Genomic DNA, 13,827 nt, shown 5'->3' with positions numbered 1-13,827 from the left:
GTTCCGGCAAAACGAGTGAACGGGAAGTTGTTGTTTCCGCCTTTAAGTTAAGTAAAGCTGCCTTTAAAAAATCAAAATATGAGACAAAAACTAATCATATAAGATTAAAGTTGTAATATTAAAAATAAGTCATAACATTACAAGAAAAAAGTCGTTATATTTTGAGATTATTCAATTAAATTAAGCATTTGTTATTATTAAAAAGCAACAGAACACAGATGTAACCAGCAGTAGCCTTGCAGTCGACCACTACAGCACCAGTGCCTCCTCCACAAAAGTCTGTGTGATTCTTTTCTTTGAAACAGACAATGATGGTTTCATAAGTGGTCTTGGTTCTTGTGGTAAAAAAAAACTTGCAAGCAGAACCATTAGCGTGTGATTTTTGGTTTTTATTCACATTCATTACATTACAGTCAGTTACCAGATGATTTTATCCAAATGTACTTACATTAAGTGCATTTAGGTGAGTAAGAAAACAGCTGGTCATAAATCATACATAGGTCTCCATAATAAACAAGCATCCAAAGAGCAAATACCAGAAAAAAATATTTAAAATACAGTGCAATGTAGTGTAGTAATGGAGGGTAAAATACATGTATGGGTCGTAACAAAAAACGGCAGGATTGTCTATGAAATAATACATATGCTATGACTAGGTATGGAAACATATCAGGACCCCTAACCACACTGGAGGACCTCCACAGTTCGCACTGCCTCGGGAGAGCCAACACCATCATAAAGGACTCCACGCTGGTCACTACCATCAGGCAGGCAGTACAGGCCTGAACAGACTGAAAAACAGCTTCTATCCAACCGCCATTAGAGCTGTGAATGCCACCTGTCGTAACTGTGAATAAGGGTCCATTGCAATGTCACCAGTTAAACATTATGCTCTGTATATACTGTTCTTCCTTTTTAAGTTAAAACTTCCTTTTATACTTATTTTATGACTTCCTCCAGTTAGTCCATTTTTATAGACTTTATAGGTCTGCATGTGATTTTATCTTCCTTTTGACTAAAATTGTTCCTTTTTTTTGCACTGAAAAGGGTTGCAGTAAGATTTTTGTTGTACTGGTTACAATGACAATAAATCATTTTCTAATATAACTTTTGAGACACTTTTTCAGATGGCACCTTTCCACTGTACAGATGTAGCACAGTTCGACTCTAGTCTTTTTCATTAGTGAGTCATGTACTATTCCTAATGGAAACTCAAATTATGTAACGTTCCACTTGGTGGAAACACGCTATATTGGATTCTGTTTACAAAAACAATTGTGGACAAAATCTGATTGCAATCATAAAAAAGTGCAGTTGTTACAGAATAACTTTTTATCTTCTCATTCAATACGATCGTTGTGGTTATACAGACCTATCCGTGGTAACTTTAGTCGAGGTTTACGAACAATCTCCAACAGTCTGCACTGACGATCCACCTCTGCCTCATACTCGACAACGATTCTTTCTATGCGTCGGAATATTTCTTCCGCAGCAGCAGTCAGTCGCTCGAGGATTAAATGTCTCAAACACAAGTGAAGACATCGCGGCTTCGTCAACAGCTGGAATATTTCACCTGCGACACACTAACAGACCACCGCTTTCGCGTTTCACGCGCAGAGAACGGACCTAGCGTTGTTAGAGCATTGTTATTATGAACTGTGCACTAGCGAAGTGACTGCGTCCCGTCATTTATGGTTGAGGATTTTTCAGGGGGCTGTGGTGCCGGAAGTGACGTACTGAGCGCCGGATGCCAATGAAAAGCCGGCGCCGGCAACTATTCCCCACTACAATAGAGGATTTTGAGACAAATCTCAGAAAAGTGGAAGAGACGGATTCAAAGTATATCACGTACAAGAACCAACTGAATTTCGGGGAAAATAGCAGGGACACATTTTTAGGGTTAGGCATGGAGAAGAAGTGAGGTTAGGGATGGGACAATACCAATTTTTTGTGGTAATACCGATATCAAAAACTCAAGGACCTGCATATACCGATATTATTATGAGAGTCATTTTAGACAATTTATGAACGTATGAACCTGTTAACAACACATTTGTGCTCTTCTGAGTATCATGGCAAAAAGGTTTCAACAAACGTGGTGAAAAGCTGACATCGGTGGCTCTTGGTTACGACTGTCATAGTAGCGAAACCATTTAACTGAAGTTAGTTTTCTACTCGATATTTCAGCCCGAATGTAAGTGACAACCAGTGGCGTCATTAGGCCTATTTTAGGGGGGCTAAAGCCTATTTATGTAATTAAGTTATATTTTTTCAGGGCTTAAAATTACAACCATTTTAGTCACATATGTGCCCAAAATATATTCTGTGTGACTTCAAAATATTTGGGAGTAAACAATTATTGTGTTGTGAGTGAAAGTCATGGCATTACCCTCTTTGTTGATCAGTTATTAATTCAAATCATTGTGTAAACATACAGTACTTCCTGTGTTTGTTGTTGTACTGTGTTAAAAATGTAATGGTGGCCTAAAACATTTGCACAGTAAAGTATCTCTGTTAAAAACGTGCCATTTCTCAGTTTTTGTTAGCTGTTTGTGAAATTAAACGTTCGCTCACATTCTGTGCATCTCCTGGGGGCTAAGCCCCCCCTGTCCTTAAAACCTAGTGACGCCCCTGGTGACAACACTTAATGCAAAATACTCTACTCCCTATCAAAAGCTCTATTTTATTCAAGTAAAAATAAATATTTGATGACAAAGCATTATAGACTTTATACAATACATTTAATAACGCTTCCATATTGTATTATATTACGGGGAAATGTACATATAACATGCACAAATTCAGTCTTTATTTTACAAAAAATAAAGAGCAATAAGACTCGTAAGGTATTACCTTCCAACATACCAAAGAAATAAAAAAGAGAAAGTCATTACAATTGAAAAGGAATGGATTTTGAAAGATTGCTTTTTATGACAGGTAGTCAAATACATCTGTTAAACATTGTACTGTTCAATGATTCTATACACATATAAGACTTCTCACCTGTGTAATTTTCTTTTGTGGATTAGCAAACTTTGTCTGTGACGAAAAAGCTGCCCACACGTTTCACAAGGATATGGCATCTCACCAGTGTGAATCCTCATGTGTCTAATCAAAGTGCATTTGAGCCCGAAGCATCTTTTGCAAATGTTGCAGACATGGGGCTTCTCACCCGTGTGAATTATTTTGTGTTTAGATAACGCCGAGCTCTCTGAAAAACACTGCCCACATGTGTCACAGGAGTATGGCCGTTCACCTGTGTGAATTCTTTTGTGATCCATCAAATGCGAATTTCCTCGAAAGCGCTTCCCACAGGTCTCACAAGAAAATGGCTTCTCTCCCGTGTGAATTCTCATGTGGTACATGAAGTTATATTTACGCACAAAGCTTTTCTTACAAATGTTGCACATGTGGGCCTTTTCACCTGTAATATTTGTCTGATCTTGACTCTCAGCTTCAGCAGAGAGGAGCTGGTGGTCAGTGTCTGGTTCTGGTTCCATGTGATCACTTTCTTTATTATCAGGAGTCAACATAAAGGTATCAGCCTCCTGCTTCAGTTCAAGCTGCTCCTCCTGACTGGTGCAGATTTTCTCCTTTTTAATCTGTAGAGACTCTGGATCCTCTTGGTCCAGACTGGAGTTCCTCTCTTGATCAGTGAGAACCTCCTCCTCCTCATGATAGATATTCTGCTGTGCAAACTCTGCAGACACAAAGAGACACAAGGAATATATTATATATGTAACTGTCAGAACAGCAAAAAAGACAATAAGATTAGCTTTAGAGTGGACAGTTATTGGTCGAGTACTAGCACATTTGTTACTGCTTAAAGATTTACACCATTCAATTATTTATTAATTTATTTACATGGAGATATGGCTTCTTTTAACTTGTAACTTAACAAGTTTTGTAACAGTTTATATTTCGCAGCTAGATGTTAAATTGTCAAGTGCCATTCTGAGTCTGAACATGTTTGTTAGAATGACCATTAAAGCAGCCGGATGCTACAGTGAAAATGATGAACGGCGATGGTAAGCTCAAAATTGAAGTTTTATTCCAAAACACAGGTGAGCAATGATTCTGCCATTCAGAGTCTTCCGAGTCCGTTTTAAAAGTCAGGTTTCAGTCAGACTAACTTAATAATGTGTTACACAGAGATCCTCCAACTCTCACACATTCGACATTTTTTTATGTGGACGTAGTCAACAAGAAATCGGACATAAAGAAATCGTGAATCCCGAGACTATGGCCGTTTCTCAAGCGGCATATGAACATGCTTATGCCTCATTACTGCCACCAACAGAGTGCTGATAAATTAACACGTAAAATACTATATTAATATTTTAAATGTATTTATTTAAATTAAAATATACAGCCCAATGTGGAAAATTACAATGGAGTATTAGGGCTACATTAGGAAAAATAATTCACAAACTTCGTTAATTTACGACTTTTTTCTCGAAGTCTGGTAAAAAACAATTCTCAATGTGGCCCTAATACTCGGTTGTAGAAAATAGATATGTAACAGCAGAGGAATATATACACACATATAACTTTAATATCAATCTAAAATGCAAAGTTAAAAAAATATGATATTAATAATGTACTTACTTTGACATTACATTAGAAAGACGATAAATGTAACTCTTCTAAATCTAAATCTTATACTTTCTTAATCCCTTTAGGGAAATTATTTCTCTGCATTTCACCCATCCTACAATTAGGAGCAGTAGGCTGCCACACCGAGTGGCGCCCGGGGAATGATAAGCAATAATGAGCAATAATGAGCAATAATGAGCAATAATGCTTCAACGCAAAATCTATTGATCACATGAGTATCTAATGACAGAGACATCTGAGCCAGTGGATCATTTCAACAGGACAGGCCGACAACGTCACTGCCAAACTATAAACAGGTCATATCTTAACACACAAATCACATTTTTGAATTCTAAATTACTAATTTCTCGACTCAAAACTGCGTTTTTTTATTTGAAGTTTTTCCACGCGTGTGTGTTAGGGTTAGGGAAGTTTATTTTGATAAGCACCCGGATCCGTCGAACGAAACAAGATTATTATGAACTTTACTTTTGAATGTTTATCTGGATAAGATCAGTGTGCTTGTACAGACCTATCCGCTGTAACTGTAGTCGAGGTTTACAGACGATCTGCAACAGTTTGCGCTGACGATCCACCTCTTCCTCGTACTCGACGACGATTCTTTCTACGTGCGTGAATATTTCTTCCGCGGCAGCAGTTAGTCGCCCGTTGATTAAATCTCTCAAACACTGAAGTGAAGACATCGCTGCTTCGTTGACAAATGGAATATTTTACCTGCGAACAAACCGCCGTCCTTCCTGCTTTTTACTGTCCACACGGAGCTAACGCTGCTAGCACGTTGTTACCCGGTTTATTCTGAGGATTTACGAAGTGACACTACTTCCTGTTACCGCTAGTGAACCGTGGAACGACTAACACAAAATATTATATATTTCTATTATATTTCAAAGGTAACTAGTAGTATGAAATATATGAGACCGTGTTGTGGTTAGTAAAGCTAGTAAAAACCCTACGTCAGTGACTCTTATTTTGAAAACCAGATTGAAAGGAAGTGTTACTATGTAAGGAGAGTAACTGCATACACTAGAATGCCCAAGTTACAAAGAAATAGAAGTTTCATGTGGATCAAACTATTTTTACACAGTTCTGACAATAATGAAAAATGACAGAATAACAACAATAATCCATGAATATATTAAACAGGTGGTGTATAAAAAAGGCGCAGAATACTTACTCAAACATTTTATTTCCAGGACTTTGAAGACTTCAATAAATGTTTGACAGAAATACCGTTAATGATAAAGGCAAGCATCATAATGCATCATAAAAAATGATGATATAAGAAATGGGCTAGTTTAATCAAATCTAAATAACTCAAAAAAAATGCTGTACAGAATGACATCAATGAAAAGCAATAAAAATAGGAAGCATAAAAAGATAAAACATTTAAAAAAACGACACAGACTCACCAGCGCTTCAACCGCTTGTGACTACAGCTTCTCAGTACCATCATTTATAAATGTTTGTGTTTTGGAGGTAACAAAGTAGCGCTAGCTCGTGTAGGGTTTAACAGTAAACAAGGATGGTGTGTCGTTCAGGACATAGGAATGAAGATAGGGAGGCGTAATTCCCTCTTAGACTGCTTGTCTCTTACCTGGAATATGATTTACAAACATATCTGTTCTCCATACAGATTTATCAGGTGAACAACCGATAGAATTTGTACAAAAATAAAACACTATTTAAATCAAAGCAGTCAACATCTGTAGTGATTAGTTATACAAAGCAGACAAATATAGACATACATACATACAGTTGCAATCAGAACTATTCAACCCGCTCACCTTAAAAGACATTATAGTGACGTGGATGAAAGATCATGACAATTACCCAAATGACTTCCATCACTGTGTGGTTTGGCTCAGCCACAAAGCAGGACAGGACCAGACTGCAACGGACAATCAGGTCACACACACACACATACAGGGGGGGGGTATAGGCGACCTCCTCCAGAAAATGTTTAATTTTTGAAGTCAATGCAATTCTGCTGCATTTTAACAGGTTTTTAGACACCTACTTTTACCTACAGAAGTAAACAAAGATAATTGATTCAATAACAAAATCAGAGACAGATTCAATAATAAGTTTAAACCCAGTCTTGGACAAGATAATGAAATTCATTTGACACAATCGATCACCATCAGTCATGTCTTTAAAATACTATGGGCTTCCATGAAGTTTATACAAGTGACTACAATGCACTCAACATCTATTTGATTTGAGTTTACATCTCGGATTTACGGTTTGAAAGTGAGCCGAGCCTACGGTGAATTTTCAAATAAAAGATTCTGAGACCATCCACGTCAGTGGTATATGGCTTCTTCTCACCTGTGAGTTCTCACGTGGTCTGTCAAGGTATCTCTGCGTGCAAAACATTTCTTACAAATGTGGCAAACATGGGGCTTCTCACCAGTGTGAGTTCTCATGTGGATCATCAAGTAACACCTTGATGAATAGCATTTCTTACAAATATTACAAACATGGGGCTTCTCTCCTGTGTGAGTTCTTATGTGGATTGTCAAATTTGAACGATGTAGAAAACACTTTCCACATGTTTCACAAGAGAATGGCCTCTCCCCAGTGTGAGTTCTCATGTGGACCATCAAGTAACTCTTTGACGAATAGCATTTCTTACAAATATTACAAATATTCTCACCTGTGTGAGTTCTTATGTGTTTTGTCAAATCTGAAAGATTTAGAAAACACTTTCCACATGTTTCACAAGAAAATGGCTTTTCACCAGTGTGAGTTCTTCTGTGCTTTTTCAAATATGAACTTAGTAGAAAACACTTTCCACATGTTTCACAAGAAAATGGCTTTTCACCAGTGTGAGTTCTTTTATGCTTTTCCAAATCTGAACTTTGTAGAAAACACTTTCCACATGTTTCACAAGAGAATGGCCTCTCACCTGTGTGAGTTCTCATGTGTGTTACCAAATTGCTTTTAAACCCAAAGCATTTCTTACAAATATTGCACATATGAATCTTTTCTTTTAAAGTATTCTGATCTTGACTCTCAGCTTCAGCAGAGAGGAGCTGGTGGTCAGTGTCTGGTTCCATGTGATCACTTTCTTTATCATTAGGAGTCAACATAAAGGTATCAGCCTCCTGCTTCAGTTCAAGCTGCTCCTGACTGGTGTAGATTGCCTCCTCTTCCTCTTTAATCTGTAGAGACTCTGGTTCCTCTTGGTCCAGACTGGAGTTCCTCTCCCGGTTACAGAGCTGCTGCTCAGTGAGAACCTCCTCCTCCTTCTCCTCCTCCTCCTTTATAACATTCTGTTGTGGAAGCTCTGGAGACACAAGAACAGGTTATGAAACTAAAGTTAATTTTCCTACAGGATATTTCAGATTTCTCTGAAACTAAACAGCGATCCCTGGAAAAATCCCTGGAGTCAGTTTGTTATATCCAGGTTTAAAAAAGTATAAATGTCAGGTTTGAAAATCAAGCTCAGACTGTTGTTTTCTGGAGGGAAAGACAACACAGTGTCATCAATCCAATATAGCCCCTTTTCCACCTATTGCCCCAACCCGGCACGGTTTAGGTTGGTTTTCCACTACAAAAGTAGTACTTACTCAAGGTGGGCGGAGTCATCACTGCACGGCTGCATGACACTGCTGTGACTTGGTTTTACACGCGACACACAAACGAGTGACTAGTGACTTGTAAAGCAGTTGTTTTCAGTGTAACTGAATCATTAGAATAAGTTCATTAAAAATATTTGCTCAGTACTTCCTCCATGACCGGAGCACAGACTCCGTCTGACACAGTCACTGGACTGAAATACAGCGGCAGGGTTTGTGATGCTGCTCGCCATCAGCAGTGCTGTTGCTAAATACACCAGACTCCTCTGTTAAATATTGAGATTTTAGATATTTCTCTGGTAATTGGTGGTGTATAAAAATAGCACACAATACTTTATTTTTCATTTGCAAAAAAATACAAACTCAAAACCTTTCTTTCCAGGACTTTGAAGACGACAATAAATGTGTTTTTAAAAATACAATTTCAATGGTCAGGACAATCATATAATAATGATAAAAATAAAAATGAGTCAAATCTGAAGACATTAACACACTCTGCACTCCGCCTTTGAACACCTCATTGTTCTAGGCTTGGTGAAAAACAGTTCCAGAGCTCTCCCAAAGTTGAACTCTTCAGGGTTTGACCCATTGATTGAGACCCTCAGGCAGACAGCGAGGTGTTCTCCTTGCAGACTGTTCCGGAGGTCTGATTTGACCTGAAAATGAAGAGAACTACAATTAGTCAAAAGGAATGAAAGTAGGAGGAGCCTTTGGAGCACACATTTTGTACTCTCCTTTGGTTAAGACAATGATGCAGTTTCCTGTAAGTACAATGGGTTTAATATTTGGCACACCTCCCAGCAACTCCAGTCATGCCCTTTGCCCTTACCCGGTTCATCGTGGAGAAGTCTCTCTCACAGTCGACGCTGGAAACTGGAATGACCAGCGCGACTGCTGCCAAGCGGCTGAGTAACGGGTAGATTTGTCTCCATCCATCACACTCACTGGCCAAGAGAGACATTACTTCAACTTGGTTCTTGTTCTAGGAAAAATATTTTCCATTATTTAAATGACACAAGTTGTGTCTTCGTCATCAGATTGTTTGGATTTCCTGAGATGTAAATGTAAAGCAAGTTGGGTTTAATTACAATAGGAACAAGTAAGCATGTTGAGCATAGTGATAGCATTAAATGTGGGATTTAAGCTATCACAACATTTGATCCTGCTGCAGAAAAATGACTTTTTTGCTTATTCTTACAGCAGATTTATATTATTAAAGGGGACCCATGGTGTCATTTCAGGTTTTACAGGCTTTTAATATGATATTAGACCCTGGGACACCATAGAAAGCTTTGAAAACAAGCTCCTCCACTCTGGCTCTTTCCCGCTTCGCTCTGAAACACTCGTATTCAGCAAGTTGTGACGTAACAAAACGAGACTTTAGAAAAAAAACCTCTCCAAACTCGAGCGTTTGCAGTGGCTCAGAGCTGCTTAAATTGCACCTGGGGATTACTTTAACACATGCCGAACTCCCATGATATGGCACTTACATATCATCTAAACCAAGTATCCGTCATTTATATACAACATATCTGCAGAAAAGCTGAAAAAACGTAGTAGGTTAAAGTAGTAAAAGAGCAGATATCACGATTCACAATACACTTACTCATCTCAACGATGCATTTTCTCAGATTGACATATCACGAGTGAGTAGTATTACTGAGTACATTGGGAATACCAGCTGTGAGTGGGTATATGTAATAATACCTTTGTCTTCAAGTCACAGAGTCCTAGGGTAGTAGCTGCTGTCTTTAGCGCTGCACTCCGGTTTGCACTGTGATGGAGGAACAAGTGTAGTTCCTGGAGGTGGTCCCGGTGCCGAACTGTAAATTAGTTAAAAACACTTAGGGACAGCACCACTGATCGCCAGCGGCAAGCTTTTCTATAATGGACACCCGCCGATTCCACAAAAGGTCTACTTTTAGGGCTATTTCCTATAGGAGGTCTGTACTGCCTGCAAGCACGACAAAACATCCCTAAAAAGCAGAAGAACAATAATTGTATTCATAAAGCGGCTTTTTTCGGTCAATTTAGACCCCTTTTCTGCCCCAACCTCTCAATATTATATTTTTACAGCCATAATCTACACTAGATTCCTTTATATTTAAATCAATGATCACAGAAAACCTTTTGCTTAATTTATCAAGAGTGATGTTGGTAAGATATAGACATGTTCACATGGAATTCCCTTAATACCAAATGAAAACTTACCCGTGGAGTGATGTAGAGCCATTTAGCATTCCACAACTTCCCGTGTTTCTTTGCACCTAAATGGCATAAACAAAGTAAATATTTCCCATATACACCAACAGCTTCTCCTTTCTCTGGCCTGTTGCTAAGCAACAGCAACACACTTGTTCGCTGCTGACAAACCCCGCAAAATTATTTGTTTCTCTATCAGAATTTGAGCAAGTTAGCGGAGTGCTAAACAGGAAGTTAGTTGCTGAGTGGCAATGAAATGAAAACAATAGGTTTTCCGCCGATCTTTCGGCTATATCGGAAATGTCTTAATTCGCCGATTCAAGCAATGACGTCATTCTGGTGTTGAAACTTTTTGCAGATGGTGTTTTATCCGTCTCATTTACACTGAAGAAGTCCCACGGCACCGACATGTTTGTTTGCTAGCTAATGATTCAAGATTCAAAACACTTGACAGGGCTCAAAACATAAATGCCACAAAGACATAAAACACACATTTAAACTACAGTGCTCTAATTTAAACCAATGAGACGTAATAGCCTACTCTCTGCACGGGCGCCACTGCCCAAAAATGAAACACTTACCTCACACTATCTTCAAGTGGTCCTGTCCAGCTATCATCAGATATGGATACGGTGTCGCTGGACCACGCCAAATGCAGCAAGGAGCTCCAGACAACGCAGTGCGACCTTAGTCTATGAGCAAGACCTGTGTCTGGGTATGTGCGTGCGCGTGCTCAACAGTCTCGTTATCACTGGGTACTGTCACTAGTGGAAACGCAAAATAACCGTGCCGTGCCGAGGCGAGTCGAGCTGGTGGAAACACGCCATATGGGTCACATTAATTTGTTAGTATTGATGAAGAACATTGAGATTTCACAGACCTTTTTGTTGTAACTTTGCTCGAGGTTTCCAAAGGATCTTCATCAGTCTGTGCTGACGATCCTTCTCTTCTTTGGACTCAACAATGGTAATTTCTACGTGTTTGATTCCTGTCTGTTTTTGACTCTCAGCTACAGCAGAGAGGAGCTGGTGGTCAGTGTCTGGTTCTGGTTCCATGTGATCACTTTCTTCATTATCAGGAGTCAACATAAAGTTATCAGCCTCCTGCTTCAGTTCAAGCTGCTCCTGCTCCTGACTGGTGCAGATTTCCTCCTCTTCCTCTTTAATCTGTAGAGACTCTGGTTCCTCTTGGTCCAGACTGGAGTTCCTCTCCTGGTTACAGAGCTGCTGCTCAGTGAGAACCTCCTCCTCCTCCTCCTCCTTTATAACATGCTGCTGTGGAGGCTCTGGAGACACACTGATCCGCTGTGGCTTGACTTTAGGTTTCCAAACGACCTCCAACAGTTTGTGCTGACGATTCATCCCTTCTTCGTACTCGACGACGATTCTTTCTACGTGTGGGAATATGTCTTCAGCAGCAGCAGTTAGTCGTCCGTGGATTCAATCTCTCAAATATGGAAGTGACGACATCGCTGCTTTGTCAACAACTGGAATATTTGACCTGCGACACACGAACAATCCTCCGTCTCACTGTCCACACGGAGCTAACGCTGCTAGCTAGAGCTTTGTTCCCCGATTTACTCTGCGCATGTGCGAAATGCGGTTAGAAATGTCATACAACACCAGCGTATCATTTAATATAATTAACTTATACTGTGAAAATACAAACACGTATTTTACGATTTATGAGAATAACGACGGTGAGTTTGTTTTTATTACCAAACAGTTCTGAAAGTGACACAACTTCCTGTTTGTGCTCGTGAACTGGGGAATAAATACAAACACAAACATGGCTTAAAACGTGTATTTTATATTTCATTAGAATCGCGGCTGTGAAACGTTTTTATTGTTAAGCGTTATGACAAAAGGTTTGATCATAAGTCGTAGAAAGCCGACATCAGTGGCTCTTAATTTGAAAGACAGGTTTAAAGGAAGTGGTGTTACCTCAGTGCCTTCAGTCATTTCCCCCACATGTCTCTAACCAGGAATATGATTTACAAACATAACTTTTCTCCACACGGATTTATGAGTTGAACAACCTTCTTGTTATATTTTCAATAACAATAATGATAATAACTATTCTTCTGTTTATATATTAATTTTGTTTGAGCAAAGCGGAACAAAGTCTGTGTGCACAAACCTGGCCAATAAAGTTGATTCTGATTTAGTTTATTTATATTTCTAGCAACTTGTACTTTTACAACACTATTTCCTATTTTCCTACTTCCTACTATTTCCAGTTTTTTGTTACTCGTTGCTACAAAATAAAATCAGAAGAAGAGTTGGTATTCTAGTATTATGGACTAGAGCTTTTCTAGTCTTGATGAGCTGCAACATGAGGTTAAGTGTCTTGCTCAAGGACACATATGGACGAGCAGAGCCAGGAGTTGAACCCATGCCCTTAAGATTTAACATTTAAGCATTTAGCAGATGCTTTTATCTAAGGCGACTTACAAAAGAGGAATAAACTACATAGAAGAAGTCTTGGAAAGAAATCTACAAGATAGGACTAGTGGACTGACAGAGAGTGAGAGTGCAGAAGATGCTCTTGGAAGAGCAGGGTTTTCTGGATTGTCTTGTGCGAGGTGTTGGCACCTTGGGTGAAGTGGCCCTTTAAGTTATATTTTAAAAAGTGAATTTCCTTTAAGGTACTTTATACAAGACTATTTGTGTTGGATGATGCGATCCATTTCCACCTGGAACGCTGATGTTGGCGTTGTCTTAAAAGCTCCAGTGCATAAGTTTTTTTCAGATGTGTGCTTGCTGCAGATCCATATACCACACGACGATAATCTATAACTGATTTCATTAACACATTACCTATGTATATATATATATATACACATGTATATATATATATATATATATATATATATATAGTTCTTAAGAGAAGTTCTTAAAGATTTCTTAAAGAAAGAGAACATCTCACTATGTTTAATATTTTCTTACATTTGTCCATTTATTTCTGAACATGTGCCTTCCATGTTACTTTTTCATCAAACCATATCCCTAAAAGTTTAAAGTATTTCACTCTCTCCAATTCCTGATCGTGAAGTGGCAAAACTTCCCGTTACTGCCAGTGAACTGACAACAAATTATTTTATATAATCATCTAATACAGTGGAAAATATAAAGACATATATTCATTAGAATAAGATGTGAATGAAGAAAGTAACACTTACAAAGATGTAAATATTAATAGTATGGACCTTCTACGTGGAAAATCTCACCTGTGTGAGTTCTCATGTGGATCAAACTGTCTTTACACACAAAGCACTTCTTACAAGAATGAAAAATGACAGAATGACAACAATAATCCATGAATCCATTCAACAGGTGGTGTATAACAATGGCATACAATACTTAGAGTAAATTGTATGTATTTGCAAAAAAATACAAACTCAAAACTTTTCTTACCAGGACTTTGA

The 13,827-nt window shown here is 38.6% G+C and overlaps 2 protein-coding genes across 6 annotated transcripts; both read right to left on the bottom strand.

The window, feature by feature from the left end:
• Nucleotides 1–2,665: 2,665 nt before the first annotated feature.
• On the bottom strand, nt 2,666–5,527 carry LOC131443563 (zinc finger protein 267-like). Its single transcript, XM_058613261.1, has 2 exons — nt 5,129–5,527; nt 2,666–3,700 (listed from the first exon to the last, which is right to left on the bottom strand). The coding sequence occupies exons 1-2, from the start codon at nt 5,298–5,300 to the stop codon at nt 3,000–3,002; spliced, it is 873 nt and encodes a 290-aa protein (XP_058469244.1). The 5' UTR covers nt 5,301–5,527; the 3' UTR covers nt 2,666–2,999.
• Nucleotides 5,528–5,735: 208 nt separating this feature from the next.
• On the bottom strand, nt 5,736–12,036 carry LOC131443548 (zinc finger protein OZF-like). 5 transcript variants are annotated; one of them, XM_058613241.1, is made up of 6 exons: nt 10,982–11,423; nt 10,410–10,465; nt 9,906–10,021; nt 9,028–9,180; nt 8,693–8,854; nt 7,862–7,906 (listed from the first exon to the last, which is right to left on the bottom strand). In XM_058613241.1, exons 2-6 carry the CDS (start codon nt 10,429–10,431, stop codon nt 7,883–7,885), a joined length of 477 nt encoding a protein of 158 aa, XP_058469224.1. In that variant the 5' UTR covers nt 10,432–10,465; nt 10,982–11,423; the 3' UTR covers nt 7,862–7,882. The 5 variants fall into 5 exon arrangements, 4 of the variants coding, with proteins under 4 accessions (XP_058469221.1, XP_058469224.1, XP_058469223.1 ...); XM_058613240.1 differs by having other exon boundaries at nt 7,873–7,906; nt 11,281–12,024; XR_009233647.1 differs by lacking the exon at nt 7,862–7,906 and having other exon boundaries at nt 7,988–8,854; nt 10,410–11,209; nt 11,281–11,373.
• Nucleotides 12,037–13,827: the final 1,791 nt, after the last annotated feature.

This window comes from Solea solea, chromosome 17, assembly GCF_958295425.1.
Source record: "Solea solea chromosome 17, fSolSol10.1, whole genome shotgun sequence".
Lineage (NCBI taxonomy): Eukaryota > Metazoa > Chordata > Actinopteri > Pleuronectiformes > Soleidae > Solea > Solea solea.
The sequence above is the reverse complement of the archived record's forward strand: the minus strand, read 5'-3'. Positions and strand labels throughout refer to the sequence as shown.